Below are 18,008 nucleotides of genomic sequence, written 5' to 3' on the forward strand. Positions count from 1 at the left end.
GAGTCGATTGTTTAAATATTTTTCATATAGCAAGCGTTAATTGCAATAATGTTTAATCTAGTGGAAGAGAAAACGAACAAATTTTGTAACACCTGCGAACTAAAACTGTTGGTTTACAAGCACGTTGAATACATGCATGTATATTGGACGGGCGTGCAACTGGTTTTTACACAATTTCAACGTTCTGATGTTAATGGAGGAGGCGCGGAAAACTAAAAAAACGATTATCGATGTAAAATTTTATCTAATCGTATTGCGAATAGATCTTGATAGCAACAAATACGATTAGATAACATTTACATCGAAAAATCGAACGGGAAATACAAATTTTTAGTTTCTTTTCTTTTTTCTTCTTCTTCTTTTTTTTTTTTTTATTAATATAGTCGGGCCTAATTTACACCCGAGGATTTCTTCAATGTTTTGATTCCAAAAAAAGTTACCGCCGCGCGAACCTATAAATTTCTTTGTTCAACTTTGAACATTTAAAAAATATTAACCTTTCGGAATTTCAAAAAAATCCTAGGTGTAAATTAGGCCCGGCTATCAAAAAACAAGCGTGTAATATTGCGATGCATATCGGTCTAACCGTTTCTGAGAAAAGTGTATCTTTGTACTAAAAACCTACGTTTTCAAGAGACGCAAGAAACTAAAAATTTTTATTTCCCGCTCGATTATCGATATAAATGTTATCTAAACGTATATAATTTTATCGAAATCGATTAAGACACTGCCTATTTGAAAATGTACTGTTTCTTTTTTATCCTAGAAAACAATATAACTGTTTGGAATCGCTTAAATTTTAATTAAAACAAGAAATTGTTGAATGTTCCAAGCCCCTTAAGCAAGAAATAACGAAAGAATGGTTTTGATGTCCGGCTATTAACAATAGAAAGCAAACCAAGATCTCTGGATGGCGAAGCGCGGCATTTAGGAGCAAAGAGATACGTACTTAGTTATCATGCACGATGACAGAAGTGCTCTCCGGAAGCGTTTCCTGTTGTCAGCATTAATTCAGTTTCAAACGAACCAAGAAACATAGATGGTAGCGCTGCTGGCCAGCGCAAAACAATTTCAACAACGGCACTGCGCGGATCACTATCACCGATGGAATATCAAATTACTATTGTAATACGATGAATGAAACGAATTCTATCATTTGAATCGTGCGTGCCTTTACTGGTAAAGTACATAGAGGAAAAAGGATTTTGCCTGGCATTGTACCGTGTTAATCGTTATATCTAATCTGGATGTCAGACTGTCGGATATCGTCACAAGCAGCTATTACGACTTTTGTTAATAACTTGAACGGTTTAATTGTACTTACAGGATCACGAATCGATCGTCGAATATCAAATATTGAATCGTCGAGTGCTTCCTCCAATGCGAATCGAACGACGGACAGGAAACGAAAATTTCTCGACTATCACCGTCTGGCAACGAGCAAAGCAGACTACTCTACTGACCAGTTAGTTCTCTGTATCGTGATGTCAGCGTGAAGAGAGGGGAACCGATCAAGTGTCCAGTGCAAGCTTCTGTACGTGTTAATTGAACAGACGTTAAAACCTAGCCGGCGTGTTGGAAATAATTACGAAGATTAGTTGAAAATATTTGTCTGACTTTAATGAAAGGTCCAGATGAATACAAATTATACGTTCAACGCGTTCCTCTTTCCAGCTCTCAAACATTTTTTGTTTATTCAGTTAGTAATTTTGACTGTAATTTTGAATACTGAGATAGATTGAAAAAAGTGAGACGAATACGAACGGTAGTAGGTTTTACGTTCACTTGCACGTTTCATCCTTGGCGATAACGTGAGTCCCTAATTTTAGCTTACTTCTCTTCGACGGACAGGACACAACAAGGTCGTCGAAAGCGTCGAGGATGGCGACTACGAACGTTAGGGTGCGTGGGTTGCGAAATTGAGTATATCCAATAAAGGAGACAAGGTGATACCTTTACGGTGATATCTCCAACGTAACATCGCAGTCTGCGCCTTTGTTTTCTGTAATATAATATATCTTACAGAAGATTGTATTGGGATTTTGGAGCAGTACTGTTTTTATATATATATATATATATATATATATATATATATATTTTTTTTTGTTAATTTGTGAATGAAAACGTTAAAGAATAAATTTGCTAAAGTTCTATTATTCATATTTACTATATTAGATTATTATTGTATTATATTAGGTAGATAGTTGTAAGACTAATACCATTTTTTTAGCAACTTTCAGGTTCACAGTATCTCTACATATTAGAAAGAAAGAAGAATTATGATGCAAACAATAATCGTAAATATGGAGCGCATGCGTCGTACTTTTAATCCAAGCGGAAAATAAAGCTGGGCGGTCGGTGGTGAGGGTAGAAGAGCACATGCCGCGGTACCGCGACGTTTAATCTTCAGTCGATCTGGAACGCGTCTCAGGTGCGGAAGCGTTGATAGCTACTCGGTGCTTTTGTGTTCGATAAACGACTCCGACAACGGATTTGTGATTTAATTAGTTACCTTTGCTGCTTTTCTTATCGTCGTTGGATAATTTCAACGATCTTCGCCCCTACGTTATTTTGCCCAATCCAGGTAAACGATAAAACGCATTTAAATTTAATAACTCTGCGTAAGCAGAAGTACGCGTTTACGATACATTTACATTTACATTTTAAAAGCTCACGAGTTTTGAAGTAATCAATTGTTTCCAGTGAATTGCAAAGTAAAGTTTCTACGATGATTGCGGATTTTTGTGCATTTATAAGAAATTTGAATGTACAAAAAACTACAAAATGCATACAGTGTGCAGTCGTTGAAAAAGAAATTATTAAAAGTATAATTGATATTTTAATATTCGCAGAGCAAAATAAATAGCTATTTCGGTTGAATTTCTTGCCAAATACATTTGCAAAGATTTTATTTTGCGTAAAGACCCGCAGTTGAGCGATGACACGTAACAAGGACATTTTCGTTTCAATTACACCTTTAACGTGAGCAATGACGATGAGTAACTCTGAGTAACCGAGCCTGCCGTAAACAAATATTATGTCATCGCCTTATATTCATGAATACACTGCCGAGAAAATTACAAAGACATAAACGGCAATTTATCGCGTTCCCCTACAATTTTCTGTACGAATTCGATGATTCACCTAATCGAAGAAATCAAATTGTGCAAGTATACAGATAGCCTGTTAATTAATAACCGAAAATCAATCAGTTGTCATGTCAGTTTAGATAACGATCGAAACAATGCCAGTCGCGAGTGTATGTTGTGATAAAAAATAATGAAAAATAGGGATGCAAGAAATACGTACAACGTAAGGGTTGATGAAATTAGACCGTGCTTGTTACCACTGCTTTCATTGAATACATTTAGCGAGATACGAACATTCCTTTCAAGAAACTCGATCCTCCCTAAGTTTGTAGAACATTAGACCACCATCGTATAATGCGGTTTCTATACCGCTATGAAAAGAAAATTGGAACAATCCTATCACAGTAGATAAACATAGTCATAGTCATAGTTAGGAATTATCTTTATTTAAATAAGAATGTTGCCTTATACACCAGTTGCAGTCTGAAATAACGATAATTGGATATTTTTCCTATATCCCTTAAAAGGCCAGATTAAACTTAAACCTCCCTCGTTCCAAAAATGGTATCGATCGATTCAGCAGTTACATTAAATCCTGTTTGCCACTTTCTCTATACGGTAACATCGAACACCGAACGATGAACCAGTAGTTATGAAACACAGCAGCAGGCCTTTCGGGGCTTTGGAACAATAGCAAGCAACCGTGTCCTAACGAGAGAGCCGTGCATGCTCGTATGCAAATTTCCGAATCCGATTTGCATACGCGTGCATTCGTGGAAAGATATTCACCGTTTGAATACGGAGATGAAAACCTTGTAATAGAGGCGCGTACGAGTCACGTGTATGTAAGCTCGCACTCCATATGAGCAAAACGAGAGCAACAGTGAGTCGTAAATAGAGGCGCGTGATAGATACCGACGAGTTCCAGGCATGTCATCCAATTTTCAACGAAATTTTCTTGCGTGGTGGGATCGCCGCCAGGAGTTTAACAGCAGGATAGCAGGTTGTTTTTCGCTAGTTTTAACGCTAGAAATTTGTTTACCGAATAGACAATCCTTAAAAGGTATAATTATCGGTAGAAATTGTTTCAACAATCATCTAGAATCTAGATAAATTATTGAAGCCCTCGCGTTAGCGATCGATCGAAAATCCCCGGTGTTTTCCATACCGGGCGAGATTGTTCGAATAAGCGATTGATGATAATCGCGAAACCGACTCGTTTAAGAGAGTTGTAACTCGGTCGTATGACGTTGAACGTTTTTGCCTCGCCCCATGAGTATATCTCGATCGTCGATGATTTGGCGTTAATATCCTAGGCTATAGACTAATTAATGCTAGATGGACGAATGGAAGAAATTGTAAATTAGATGCGTGCAAGGATGATAAGGATAAGCTCCTTTCATCCTCGAGTATCTAAACAGATTTGTCAGCTTATCAAATATTCACATAAATTTCCATAGAAGAAATCTGCTCAGAGATCGTTCCAGTTACAATTATTAGTCTCGTATACGCGTACACAAAGTACAACAAGTACACAATGAGTCATCCCGGTTTACCTACATTTATTTAGGTTATTTAAACGGCATACAATTTGTGATATTCAGGTTTTATTAATTGTCGGTCCCAATGTCGGATGGTGGGCGATTCTGGTGCTGGATACCCACACCATGGACATAGGCTTATATGGTACTCGGTGAGTTGTTTCTGTGGCCCGTCTTTTCGAGGCCGTGTTAGTTGCACAATTTCGTGATGAAAACCTGGTTATCTTGCACAACGGGCGAAAAGTATAATAAACTCTCGATCGTTCTTCTCGATATGTGAACTTGACGAACTGGTCGACAGTGAAGTCGAGAATATGCCAAGGTTTCAAAACTAAACTACTAGTCAACGTTCGATGTTAATCGACGATGAAAATTCCCGTTCGTATTAATTAATCTGCGAAACATGAGATCTCGTTAAAATTGATCGATAGATACTTTGACCTTTCTCGATCAGTTTTCTGTTGAAAAAACAAAGAAAAGGATGTCGCATAGATATTTTAATCACAATATCGTTGGTTTTCTTTCTTTTTGCTGTCCGTATCAGCCAAGGCTCGCGAAAACTATGGGCGGCATGACACAGAAATCATGGACACCAACCAAGAGGCGAGGTCCCATCGCCGCAGAGTACACCAGTCCAGGTCCTGCTTGTGTTACTCTACCGCCGCTGATCGGTGCGTGTAGTTTCACATCTTCGTTGTGTACTCGTTTTAATCAGAGCGATCTGACGAATGAAAATTTCAGGAAAAACCGTTCCTGACTCGAAGCGAGGCAGAGCACCAGCCTTCTCTTTTGGAACCAGGTACTCGCACAGCTTCGGTTCGATGATATTTTTACCGAACGTCTAGCTTATATTAGTTCTGAGAAGCATCGTTTACTAAATACAGCACAATTAACGCAATGAAAACGTTAATTTTATCGAAATGTTTAGACACTCGGCAAAGAACGACAGTCCTGGACCAGGTCCTGGCCAATATAACGTTTCTGGACTTTGCGCAAAAGGTGAGAGGATACTAACCGTGAAAGTAATCGAAAGTTTGTATCGAAATTCAGGCTACGCGATAACATTGGACAAAATCGAAACGAACGCTGAGAACAGCGGTATTTCGTGTTCAGATAAAGTATCGATCAAACTCCAGAGTAGCGATACAAAGCGAGAATGTAGGCCTTTAAACGGGCGTAATTCGCAAAATTCGCAAAATTCGCAAAATTCTTTTGCTTTCCATTTAATTCGCTGATGGACAATTCCAACGATTCCCTTGTATTTTAAACGAATCGATACACAGGATTTACGTATATACGAATAATTGGACACTTTATCGATGAATGCTATTCGAATACATACACAAACAATTGTTCGAATAGTGAAATACGCGTAGCGTTGTACGGAATGTTTGATCTATGTAGATATTTAACGTGACGGAGGAATGGTCTTGTGTTTGTCTAGGAAAAGATGCGGCACCAGCCTCGTCTTTGCACGGACGTACAAGGTCCGTGAAAGAGGAACCAACGCCTGCACCAGGCGATTATAATCCAGAGAAAGCAGAAAAGGTCATTCTAGACAGTTCACCGAAATTCTCGTTTGGCATCAAAACGCAAACCGAAAAAATCAGCTGCACACCTGGTGAGTACACGTTTCGTGCACCTTTCGACGCTTACTAGAAAACTTCATCTGAATTTGGTACAACTAATGAAATTGACGCGAATCATTTAAAGAGAATTCCGACGAACAAAATACTTAGTATATCGAAGTATAAGAAAATGATTGCGACAACGGTGAGAGTACGCCACGATCGCGTGCCATTTCTAAATAATTGGATAATTGGATGTTGCTCGTAGCACCGGGCGACTATTGCACCGAAAAGGTGACTCTCGATAAAGCCCCTGAGTACAGTTTCGGCTTAAAACCTGTATTGGAGAAACCGAGCGATATTCCTGGTAATTACAAACCACAACAAGACATTTTATGCGACCCTATCTATTTCCCTCTACTAATCAAAACAATTACTAATCATAGTTCGCAGTTAATCAGCCTTATGCGTTCCCGATGAGACGGACGATACTTATAAATTAATAGTGTTCGACAAAAATACAAAGAAACAGCAATTGAAGAGTTAGAAAATATTTTTACGTAACATAAAATTTAAATACTTTTATTTAGTTTAAACATTTTTTACAAAGAACATTGTTCATGAAAATGATGTCTTAGGATGATCGATGCCACACCAAACGACCGATCTTCGATGAATAAACTTTAATAAACTCAAGTATTTCTTACGATACTCTTCATAACTGCGTGTTGCGTTTGGTAATTGATTCCAGCTACTTGTTTTTCCTTAGCAACTATAGCTTGATAAACTATTCATTTCGCATACACGCTACTCGATTATTTTCTTGTCGTAGATTGTTAATATTTTATAGGCAAAATGGTGTAGATCGATGATGCATGCAACAAATAATTGTATCGTATTGCATGTGTAACAGCTTGCATTTGACTTTGACTTGACGAAATTTTCTGACCATTTTTTAAAAATTCATTAAAATTTATTATAAATTACGTTTATTAGCCGATTAATATACATTTCCTTTGATTGTAATATTAGCACCGGGAGCTTACTGCCCAGAAAAGGTAAGATTGGACAACACGCCTCGATTCACCTTTGGACTCAGACCTCCTCTTGAGAAGCCAAACAACACCCCAGGTAATTATTCAGAGATTTTCTCTATTAACACTTTGTCGACCAAATCTAGAAAAATACCCTTAAAATGACATTCACCTAGACAGCTTATGGCCAGGTTCGGTCCTCGATCCCTCCATCCTTGAAACTTTGACAAAAGTGACAGATATATTATCCTAGGAGCTAGGAGCACGTTACTATCGGCGCGTGGTTACTGTTGTAGCACCTGGCACCTACAGTCCTGAAAAAGTCAACTTGGACAAGGGTCCTCGATACAGTCTTATGGGAAAGGGTCGCGTAGAGAAACTGGACGACACTCCTGGTATACAAATTCTTTCAACAGTTGATAAATCAAGTTCAACAATTGGAAAATTAAAAAAAAACAAATGTCCTTTTTTCTGAATATTCGACTTGCTGAACAATTCCCTTTGTAAATATATTTCAAAGTTAAACGAGAACAAAAATATTCTCAGCGCCAGGTACGTACTGCCCAGAAAACGTAAAATTGGATACAGCACCGCACTTTTCATTTGGACTGAGAACTCCCCTTGATAAACCGAACAATAATCCAGGTATAGAATTTACCATAACTCGCGACACCTTCGTCACTACTTTGATCAATGAAAGAAATTAATGTTGATACTGTTATAGCACCTGGAGATTATTGTCCAGAAAGAGTGAACTTAAATAAAGGTCCAGAGTATAGTTTGACTGGTAAGGGACCTTCGGAGAAACCAAGCGATACCCCTGGTCAGTGCAAAAGCCGTTTTATTTTTAACACGTTTATTTTATCGTTTTAATTTTTTACTTAACCATTCAGTTGTCTACCTTACTTTCGATCGATTTATCTTAACTTTCATTAAATACTCGATTGTTTCTTAGCACCGGGAACGTACAGTCCAGAAAAAGTAAATTTTGATAAAGGTCCTCAGTTCAGTTTGTATGGTAAAGGATTACCAGAAAAGCCCAATGACAATCCAGGTGATCAACATGAAAAATATCAGTCGCGTATCGTTGATTCAGGCTAGACAAATTTATATGTTCCTCTTGTTATCACAGCACCAGGAACGTACAGTCCTGAGAAGGTAAATTTAGATAAAGGACCTCGATACAGCTTATCTGGAAAAGCTACACCAGAGAAGCCTAACAACAATCCAGGTGAATTATTTCGGTCGTTGTTGAAGCTTTTTATTTTGGAGATTCGGTTGGTATAGGTTTAACATTCCATAGACACAAATGCTAATGTTTTGATTGCCTCGGTAGGCCCTGCTGATTACTATCCAGAGAAAATAGTAAATTTGGAACATAAACCTTATTTCAGTTTCGGTAACAGAAAGCCATCGGATAAACCTAGGGATACACCAGGTAACGGTGTTGATTAACAACTCACCAATTACATTTACTATGTAACTTAACATTTTGCCATTGCTTTCATTCAACATAATAACTTTGTACGCTTTTAAAATATTAATGCGATTACTTAAGGGATTCATACCGACGCTTTTTTCTCACTTTTATTTCTCTCCTCGCATGTTTATAACTGCTTTAGCATTAACATCATTGCTACTTACAGTTAAATGACATTATCAAATATTTGTCTTCATTGTAGATTCTTCGCTGACGACACGTTGCAAGTTTAGAGTAATCGGAAATGTTTCTTCGATCATTTTATGTGTGCTGTAATTTCGTGCTATAAGTTGTCTAGTATATCTGTACGAGTACTTTTTCATAGTTGTATCAGTATTTCTTTTTTAATTTGACAGCTCCTGGCACCTATTCCCCTGAAAAAGTCAATGTAGATAAATCTCCAGAGTATTCCTTTGGTTTAAAGGCATTCGTTGAGAAACCTAACGATGTACCTGGTAAGTAATGTTCGATTCACCTTTCGCAATATTATTTATCGAACGTGAGATTTATAATGTTTTTGTACAAAATATAGCGCCTGGAAGTTATCATCCGGAAAAGGTAAATCTAAACAAATCTCCTCGGTACAGCTTTGGTATTAAGACCGATGTACACGAAACAAATTTCATACCAGGTATAGTAAACCACTAGAATTTACTGTTTCTCAATTTTTTTTTTTTTTTTTTTTTTTTTTTTAATGCGTCTTTTCTATAGATTTCATATTTCCTTTAAAGGTCCAGGTGAATACAGTCCAGAAAAAGCCATGTTTTTATTAGAAAAAGCATTGAAATTTACTTTTGGTCTCAGGACAAGTATAGACAGACCAAACGATATTCCAGGTAAACTTGGAATATTTATTTCAAAAGAGAAAGCTAATTTTAATGATTTGTGAGTCGTAAGGAAAAATAATTTTGTCACACTAGAGATAAATCTTGTTTGTTCTCTTGGTTTTGTTCCAGCCCCAAATGTTTACAACATTCCTTCTGCACTTGGTGGGACGAAGGCGGGTAACAAGAAAACAGCACCGGCTTATTCCATTTCTGGTAGACAGAAGGTCTTCGCGGATGATCGAGTTTTGGTTCCAGGACCTGGAACTTACGAAGCCGTGAAGCCAGATGCAGTTAGAATGAAGAGTCCCGCTTATAGCATAAGTTCTCGCTATCAGCTGCCCGACGATCATTCACAGATTCCAGGACCCGGAGCACATTGCCCAGAAAAAGTATTTATACGATACATGCTGTACCAGTAACCGTAGTATAAACGATAATTATGCCATTGTTTATGGGAAAATAATGTTTGTAAAATTTGTATAATATTATCGGTTTACAGGTAATACTCGATATCCCTCCAGCGCATTCATTTGGCATTAGACACTCACCATATATATGCAACCTGAAGGACGTTGTTTATTAATATGCAAACCTTGCGGGAGTCGATGTTCGTAATTATCCTACTTTGAAATAGAAAATTACATACTATCGATATAACAGGAATAATATTTAATTATAAAATGGCAATTTAACGCGTGCGTGGGTGAATCTTTCCGTAATGCTTTGCAGGACTGATTGTGAAACCTGGTGCTTGCTAACCGATTAAGTATGAAATTAAACGGAAAAATGATATGTCGTTTAACGATGTTTGGATTACAGTATCTAGTAATAACGCGAGTACAAGTACTGACAAACACCCGCGTAATACGTGAAACGGTAACAGTAACAGTAACAGTAACAGTAACGGTAGCTTGCCTTTTTATTGTTTAAAAAAAATAGGCAGCGGGTAAACTATGTAATTTTTATATAAAATTTATATTTCCTTGTGAAATATATTTTTATCGTTTATTTAAAATGTTTATCATTGAATGCTTTACAATGAGTAACATTATAAGTATAAATGCTAAAGATTTATAATCTATATATTAAAATATATAAAACATGTTTTATCAAAGTTTTTATATATAAAATATATAAGGTACAGTATGCGAACATGCAGGTAAATCTTAATATGGCTAAAGTAATATTCACAGCCATTAGATATTCTTTTAGGATGTATGGTGATCAACACATTTAAAATACGTATGCTTATGACCTATTTTGCTGGCAGTTTTTGATATGCTCGCAAGTACACGCGTTCTCCGGAAATCCATGTAGATAACAATTCCAAATTATCGTTTAACATCACTAAATCAGCATCCGCCCCATAATTTAAGACTCCTTTAATTCTTTCGATACCGAGAGTTCTCGCTGGATGGAGAGTTGCAGCCTCTAAAGCCTCTACCACCGAACAACCTACAAAAAATAATTATATTTTAATAGTTACATCTAGAATTTAATATGGTTAAATAGTAAAACTGTAATTACCTGTTGCTTCTCTGAAATGTCGCACGCATTTCGACATTTCTGCTGTACTACCACACAGAGTATTTGTTCCGGCAATATACGCAGATCCCATACGCATCTCTATCTTAAACTGTCCTAACTGATGCACGCCTTCTTCCAAACCTAGAGCTGATATTGCATCAGTTACCAGAACAAGTCCTAGAAAGAAATACTATATACAACAATTTGAAAGAAAACTTGGTTGCGACACAAGAAAAATGTCCTACCTTTTGGATGCGTCCTGTGAGCTATACGCAGCGCTGCAGGATGGGTATGAATCCCGTCTGCGATTATACCGTAGTGGACAATTCTCCCTGTTGGTATTTTATCGGATGTTAAGAGACCGACTAATCCAGGATCTCTATGATGGAACTATAAATATAAATTTATTCTTTATTTCGTCGTACTCTATATCCTATATTCCGTATACTTACCGGTAACATTGCATTGAAAAGATGCGTGATAAATGACGCTCCGCTTTTTACAGCATTCTCTCCTTCGTGCAAATTTCCTATGGAATGTCCTAAAATATTTAAATAGAAGATACATGGTTGAGCAATTTTGAGCCATAGAAACAAAAGTATACAGCTCATTTTGTGCCTTACCGAGAGAAACTTTAATGTTTCTTTTGCATAATTCTGTGATAACAGTTTGAGCATTGGGAAGTTCTGGTGCCAGTGTAACAAGACATACATTTTCTAAATATCTGTACGTATCAATTAACGATTGAAAACCCTAAAACATAGATTGCGAAATGTAATGAAAAGATATTTTATTTATTTATATATATATATATTTAAAGTATACAAATGACTTGCTCTATTAAATTGTTTTATATAAGTTTCTGGATGAGCTCCTTTTTTGCTCGGACTAATAAAAGGTCCTTCTAAATGAATGCCTAGTATAGTTGCTCCATGTAGCCCACCATTTCTTTTCTTCATTTCTGGTAGTATCTTATAATATGTATCGTCAGGTGATGTTACTAAAGTTGGGCAAAATGATGTTACACCATATTCAAGTAATTTCTTAGCAACTTTATTAATTCCTTCCTGTACATTATCAACATTGTGCGTAAAATCTATGCCATAACCACCTGATAAATAAAATGATGTAAATGAACAAACATAAATGTTAATACAGTTACTTTCAAAGTTCAGATATAAATATTATAAGTATTAATTAACACGAATATGTTATCTATAAAATTAAACATTCTTATCTTTATAATTAAATTTGTAGAAAAAGTAGGTTTGTAAGATATATAACATTATTAACCGACTTCAAAAAGGAGGAGGTTACTCAATTCGACATGTATATATATATATATATATATATATATTTTTTTTTTTTATAAAACATTTCGGATTTTTAATCGATAAATAACAATAAAGATAATTTCTTCTAACATGGTGTTCTCAACATGAAGAGGAGATTATTTATAAGAAGATACGATTTATAGATCATAGATCACAAGGTTTGCTGTGTAAACAATACGTAGTTATATACATCAAGTACCATTAATTTGAAGGTCGATATATCCAGGTGAAATCAACGCTCCGTCACAATCGATTTTAATATCCGGTTTTATTTTCTCGTCGTAAAAGATTTTCGCTGGATCAACGATTTTTCCATCGCGAACCCATAGATCCTCGATCGAAATCTTGCCGTCACGTAGAATCCGACAATTGTAAAATTGTTTCAAAATTTTTTGATCCTCCTGCGACATGTCAACGCGATGCAAAAATTGTGCACATAAAAACACGCAACGTCTGTTAAGCAAAAGAATAGATTTGCATGTTACTCGATGGTTTGCATTATCAGTCACGAGTATATAGTTATCAGTAGTTATCAACAGTTATCATACGGACCACACAAAGCACAGATGACGAGATGACGAAAGCTTGTCAAGTGGCAATTAGCATGGCATGGCATCGACTTTGTGATCCTGCCATTTTTACCAAGATGTCGCTGAATGTATGTATCTTGATACTTTTGTAAAGAAACATTTGTTTTCCAATGTTAAATATTTCATATTTAAAATGTAGACATTTTATTGTCTACATTACCATAAAATTGTTCTCATAGACCATATTGCTCTCAGGGGCTGTAAATACAGTACGGTATTGTAAGTACTTCTATTGTACTTACAGTTTTTTCCCTTTATTTTCTAAATTTCATAATACGATACATCGAAACGTGGTACGTATTTATTATTAAATTTAATACTTACCGTACTTATGACCGCTAATGAAACTTTATGGATAACATAAAAACAGAACTTGAATAATTTTTAGAAGAAAAAAATATAACCGACTTCGAGAAACATTAAAACTGCATTTTGTCATACTTTTTAGTGCAGTTTTAATGTTTTCCGGAGTCGGTTATATTTTTTCTTTTTTTCAAAAATTATTGTATTTCACACTTTTTAGTGGCAATATATAACCAATAGGTTTCATGCAATAACAATAGTTACAAACGATATATGTATTGCCGCAAATGTGATCATCGCAAAAACCTGTCCGGCAGCAAAATGTGAGGGGTTTCATCAATTTCAGGCCGAACATACGTGAAATAGTACTCTTTTTCCGATAAAAGTGGTAAAAAATAAACCAAGTACAGATTTTCTATTTTATGGGGCCAATGATGCCAATGATGCTCTACCAGATGGAAGAGGTTTCATCCTGATTGGTCAAGCCATCTCGGCGTAATCGGCAGACATAAAAGAAAAAGAAAAAAAAATACATGTCGAATTGAGTAACCTCCTCCTTTCTCGAATTCGGTTAAAAATCAATTACACGGGTAATATAGTAAACTGTTTATTTTAGAGGCAAATATAATTCAAGTTCATTAACAAATTATATGAAAAACAATTTGATATAGAAAAAAGTTATCTTTTTATGTAAGTAAAATCTCGAAAATTAGAAAAATATAAAAAAAAGAATAGACCGTCACAGAGAAGAAATTTGTTGTTTTGATAAATCATACAGAGATGGATAAAAATTCTTGATTAAAGATTGAGAGACGATCAATTTATCTTAATTTGTATATAATTCTACTGTGTTTTACACTCGGCAGGATCATTGCCATGTTGCTTCCCACCTGATGGTGCCGACTCTTCGTCATCTTCGTCTTCATCCTCAGGATCGTCCTCGTCACCTTCCTCCTCGTCGTAATCCTCGTCTACGTCTTCTAAAACCTCCCCTAAAATGGCATCAAGTTTTTTTTTATCATTAATCAATTGTAAAATAAATAATCGGACGCAGAAACATTTCTTAAATATTAACTTGGATCGTTAAAAAAAAACGCGGGAAGTAAAGTACCTGTATAATATAGAACAGCTCTAGGAACTATACGCTCTTTAATGTAATGGCCAATTTCAAAATCGCTCGTTAACAATGCTTGAGTTTCATCGTCGATTTCCGCTTCTGCATCATCTGGCACTAAAGGTGAAATTTGTAATAATAAATCAATTTAAATACAGAAATAGAATACAAAATATAAACGTAGAAACTATTATCTGCTCTTACCAACTGGTGGACTGAAAAAGTTGAAAAACGAATCATTCTGAACAGTTTTCGTTACAGTTCGTATGGACCCTCGAGATTTATGTTTTTGATTCTTTTTTATAGTTTTTACGGTAACATTCTTTCCTTTCTTCCAATCGATTACGCATCCCTGTCGGAAAAGAATATATAACAAATCGTGTGTTACGCAATGTACTTATTACTATAGATTTACTATAGATACTTACCTTACATTTGTATATTTCAGGTCCTTCGAAACTGAATGGATCATTTTTTTCAGGTATGCACTTCATAATATATTCTTTAGTTAGAACCGAGTTAGTGAAGTATTCGTTCGGTTCGAAATGGAACTCAAGAACAAAACCCTACAAAAAATCTCATTATCTTTTAATGCACTTCAATCAAAACCTTTCAGATTTTGGCTACGATGTGTGTATATGGTAAAAACAGGGATGTTATAGTTTAATTTTTGTTTTCTTACCATTGGATTAGCTTCGAGGAATTTCACTTTAATATCGTATAAATGTTTCAATATTGGTTCGTCGTGTTCTTGAACCATGTCAGCCAATGGTCCAACATTTTTAAATATTGTGAGCCAGAATTCTGGGATGCCTTTAACGTCTTCGCTTTCAGGCCTAAAATGTTCACGATTAATTAACGATGTTCCTAACGTTGAAATAATTTCATTAATTAAAATAAAAGAAACATACTCTTCTTTAGTTTCCTCTTTAACATCTTCAAGATTTGCTTTTGCTTTCAAATCGTTAGTTAATCCTTCTTCTTCGTCGTCGCTCTCCCACACACATTGCGGGTCTGTTGGTTCGTAAGCACCCGATACTATATCGCGTCTTTTCTCGTAAAGAGGAGCGTACAGTTTGTAATAAGCGCATTCCAAAGTATGTATATCCTCATAGAATTTTGATTCGATGTTAGTGGTAAATAATTGCAATTGTTTTAAAGCTTTAATTCTGCGTTTTACAGGAGCTGGAAGAGACTTCATTTGCTAAAAATTAAAAATACCTTCTAAAATATCATTTTTAGCGCGTAATTTAAGTCGTTAATAAAATGTCTTTGTATTTGTTTCAAATTGAATATAATATTGTAAAGAACTTTTCATAATGATTCAATAATTTATATCGATCTTAAAAATGTCTAAGTACTTTTAAAATTTGTGTGGTACAAGTAATTATTTAAACCACACCTGTTTAATTTTTTTTTATAAATTAAGCAATGGTTAATGTATAGATAATTTCAAGTATTGCTTCCTCATCTATTGCTGTGCATACTTAATAACTTGTATTAATAACTGAGAAAACAAACATCAAATTTGATAATGTCCGTAATGAAAAGTTATTAAGGTGTGCCAAATAAAATGGAAATATGGGGGGGGGGGAAAGGAAGTGTGCAAAGTTAATTAATTAAATAATATCATAAAATTATAATAATAGCAATACCAACAGGAACATTTAGTAATTTCTTATATTTGAATTATCAAAAATTGTCTATAGTTGATGTGGTGTTTGAATACCTCCAATCCTGGTGCAGAAATACGATCTTGCAGAGCAGCTAAGACATCATGTCTACGTAAATTTTGGGTGGTAAGCTCTATACTGTTCTTATCATCTTCGTCTTCTATAGATTCCATATCACTATTATTGCTGGCGCGCTTTGGATCAGTTGTCATAGTACTACAATCCAGATTTATTTCTTTAAAAAAAAAGAAAAAAAAAAGAATATTTGCAGACAAACAAAAACAATGAACTTGTGTGAATATCGGTATGGTGATAAAAAAAAGAAATTATTAAAAATTCAAGCAATTCTTGAAATTTCTTTATACAATACAATGTACAGATCGTGGTTTATAAATTTGGTTTGTTTGGATAATTTGCTTTATTGTCATTACGTCTTAAATACGAGTAAAAAGTATCTTACAAATAAGTTTAATTTATTTGATGAATGACTGTTTGATATTAAAAGAAAAAAGGAAAAGAAATAATAATGATTTTGTTAAGGTATAGAAATTATCAAAGTAATTACACACAAAGAAGGATAGGGTTGATTTATTAGTTTAAGCAGTATTATAAGTATTTCTTACAAAGAAAATTATTTGAAATTTAATTGAAAGGACATGGCATACAGAAATATGATAATTTAGTAAACTTGCCGAAATTCGCTAGCACGTTGCGACTTGAACCTTCGCTGTGTGCATTAAGAATACGTTAAATATCGATAGTGTGCACGCGTATACATAAAATAATCGTTACGTAGGATGCAAAATGCACGTGACAAAATGATTTCGTTGATATGTTTGAATTTTTCTGCGACGTTACACTGACATTTGAAAGTCACCATATTCGCGAGGGATAAAGGTTATTTGTTAGGGTACGCAGAGATCATAGGAAAAAAGCGGAAATTGTATAAATTTGTCAATTATTCGACGGATCCTATCGCGTTGCATTTATTATACTCACGGCGAAGCTGGTGATCTGTTACTTGATCTATTAGAGAAAAGATTGTCGCCGATATCGCTCAAGTTCAGTCTCACATAGAGAAAAGTCCATACACATGGGACAGATGGAAAAAAGCACAGTTTTTTCGGGGTTATAAATGTGCGAAAACACACGAAGAAAACGGGAAACGATTGGTTTTGTATGAAAGCATTAATCGCAATTGTTTGAAGAAGAACGGAGAATTATTAATATCGATGAGAAAACATACCTTTCAAGATTGAAGCTGATCACAAGAGAGAAAACGAACCACGAAACGAGCAACGAACCGGTCGTTGTGTCAGTAGTCAGTTCAGCAGTTCAGTAGTTTCCTTGCAGTAAGTCGTAAGTCGCACGATACGAAATTAGTTCCCTTTTTCTCCTTTTCTATTCGGACTAAGTGCTGCTATCATACGATTCGAAAATTCCCTAACTTTATTTTTAGTTTTCTTTTTTAAACGCGATACTAAATTGTTTGAAATCGAGTAGCCACGGAGTAGGCTCGAACCAGCTCGAAGGTAAACAAATTTAAAAGCTTCCCTAATTTATACAGATTGTTCGTAATCATTTCCGAAGTTTTATTCCAAAACTATATTCATGCTTATATACTTAATTATTATTTCATTTCATGTACGATATTTAGGGCAGTTTCTTTGAATATTTCCAATGTATTATACATTAGTAGCTGTACCGTACGATGGTTAAATCATAATTGAGCTTATTAGAATGTTTGAAATTTAAAATTTTCGTTTGAAAAGGGAAGAGGGTTACGATTTTTCAAATTTAATTTCAACGTTCCATCGGATTGGTGGAACTGTTTGAGTGTTTGTTGGCTCACTTCATTGCTTACAAAGTGTCTAGAATTCAAGAAAAGTATTTGAAACACATGGTATCGTTATTCGACCAATTCGTCG

The 18,008-nt window shown here is 35.2% G+C and overlaps 3 protein-coding genes and 1 long non-coding RNA gene across 12 annotated transcripts; 1 reads left to right on the top strand and 3 right to left on the bottom strand.

Moving 5' to 3' along the window:
• Positions 1-358: 358 nt before the first annotated feature.
• LOC128885766 (uncharacterized) lies at positions 359-2,583 on the bottom strand. The gene is made up of 3 exons (XR_008459656.1): positions 1,765-2,583; positions 1,325-1,532; positions 359-1,095 (listed from the first exon to the last, which is right to left on the bottom strand). It is a non-coding gene; the product is annotated as an uncharacterized LOC128885766 (long non-coding RNA).
• A 2,110-nt stretch (positions 2,584-4,693) lies between these two features.
• Positions 4,694-10,547, top strand: LOC128885738 (mucin-1-like). 5 transcript variants are annotated; one of them, XM_054139965.1, is made up of 18 exons: positions 4,694-4,782; positions 5,175-5,301; positions 5,372-5,429; positions 5,559-5,629; positions 6,075-6,251; positions 6,467-6,565; positions 7,231-7,329; positions 7,529-7,627; positions 7,779-7,877; positions 7,957-8,055; positions 8,188-8,286; positions 8,365-8,509; positions 8,627-8,670; positions 9,069-9,167; positions 9,245-9,343; positions 9,444-9,548; positions 9,669-9,928; positions 10,039-10,547. In XM_054139965.1, exons 1-18 carry the CDS (start codon positions 4,723-4,725, stop codon positions 10,120-10,122), a joined length of 1,923 nt encoding a protein of 640 aa, XP_053995940.1. In that variant the 5' UTR covers positions 4,694-4,722; the 3' UTR covers positions 10,123-10,547. The 5 variants fall into 5 exon arrangements, with proteins under 5 accessions (XP_053995940.1, XP_053995939.1, XP_053995943.1 ...); XM_054139964.1 differs by having other exon boundaries at positions 8,365-8,463; positions 8,569-8,670; XM_054139968.1 differs by lacking the exon at positions 9,444-9,548 and having other exon boundaries at positions 8,365-8,463; positions 8,569-8,670.
• Positions 10,548-10,565: 18 nt separating this feature from the next.
• LOC128885753 (N-acetylglucosamine-6-phosphate deacetylase) lies at positions 10,566-12,810 on the bottom strand. Of its 2 annotated transcripts, XM_054139999.1 has the most exons (8): positions 12,600-12,810; positions 11,903-12,177; positions 11,690-11,819; positions 11,519-11,607; positions 11,312-11,456; positions 11,067-11,243; positions 10,762-10,994; positions 10,566-10,688 (listed from the first exon to the last, which is right to left on the bottom strand). In XM_054139999.1, the coding sequence occupies exons 1-7, from the start codon at positions 12,808-12,810 to the stop codon at positions 10,795-10,797; spliced, it is 1,227 nt and encodes a 408-aa protein (XP_053995974.1). In that variant the 3' UTR covers positions 10,566-10,688; positions 10,762-10,794. The 2 variants fall into 2 exon arrangements, with proteins under 2 accessions (XP_053995974.1, XP_053995973.1); XM_054139998.1 differs by lacking the exon at positions 10,566-10,688 and having other exon boundaries at positions 10,699-10,994.
• LOC128885755 (nucleosome assembly protein 1-like 1) lies at positions 12,423-17,491 on the bottom strand. Of its 4 annotated transcripts, none has more exons than XM_054140001.1 (9): positions 17,327-17,491; positions 16,137-16,315; positions 15,319-15,611; positions 15,090-15,243; positions 14,836-14,973; positions 14,612-14,759; positions 14,405-14,524; positions 14,184-14,285; positions 12,423-12,853 (listed from the first exon to the last, which is right to left on the bottom strand). In XM_054140001.1, the coding sequence occupies exons 2-9, from the start codon at positions 16,290-16,292 to the stop codon at positions 12,783-12,785; spliced, it is 1,182 nt and encodes a 393-aa protein (XP_053995976.1). In that variant the 5' UTR covers positions 16,293-16,315; positions 17,327-17,491; the 3' UTR covers positions 12,423-12,782. The 4 variants fall into 4 exon arrangements, with proteins under 4 accessions (XP_053995976.1, XP_053995977.1, XP_053995979.1 ...); XM_054140002.1 differs by having other exon boundaries at positions 16,137-16,296; positions 17,327-17,489; XM_054140003.1 differs by lacking the exon at positions 12,423-12,853 and adding an exon at positions 12,996-13,188.
• Between the last annotated feature and the right edge of the window lie 517 nt (positions 17,492-18,008).

This window comes from Hylaeus anthracinus, unplaced genomic scaffold (genome assembly GCF_026225885.1).
Source record: "Hylaeus anthracinus isolate JK02 unplaced genomic scaffold, UHH_iyHylAnth1.0_haploid 11981, whole genome shotgun sequence".
Taxonomy (NCBI): Eukaryota; Metazoa; Arthropoda; class Insecta; order Hymenoptera; family Colletidae; genus Hylaeus; species Hylaeus anthracinus.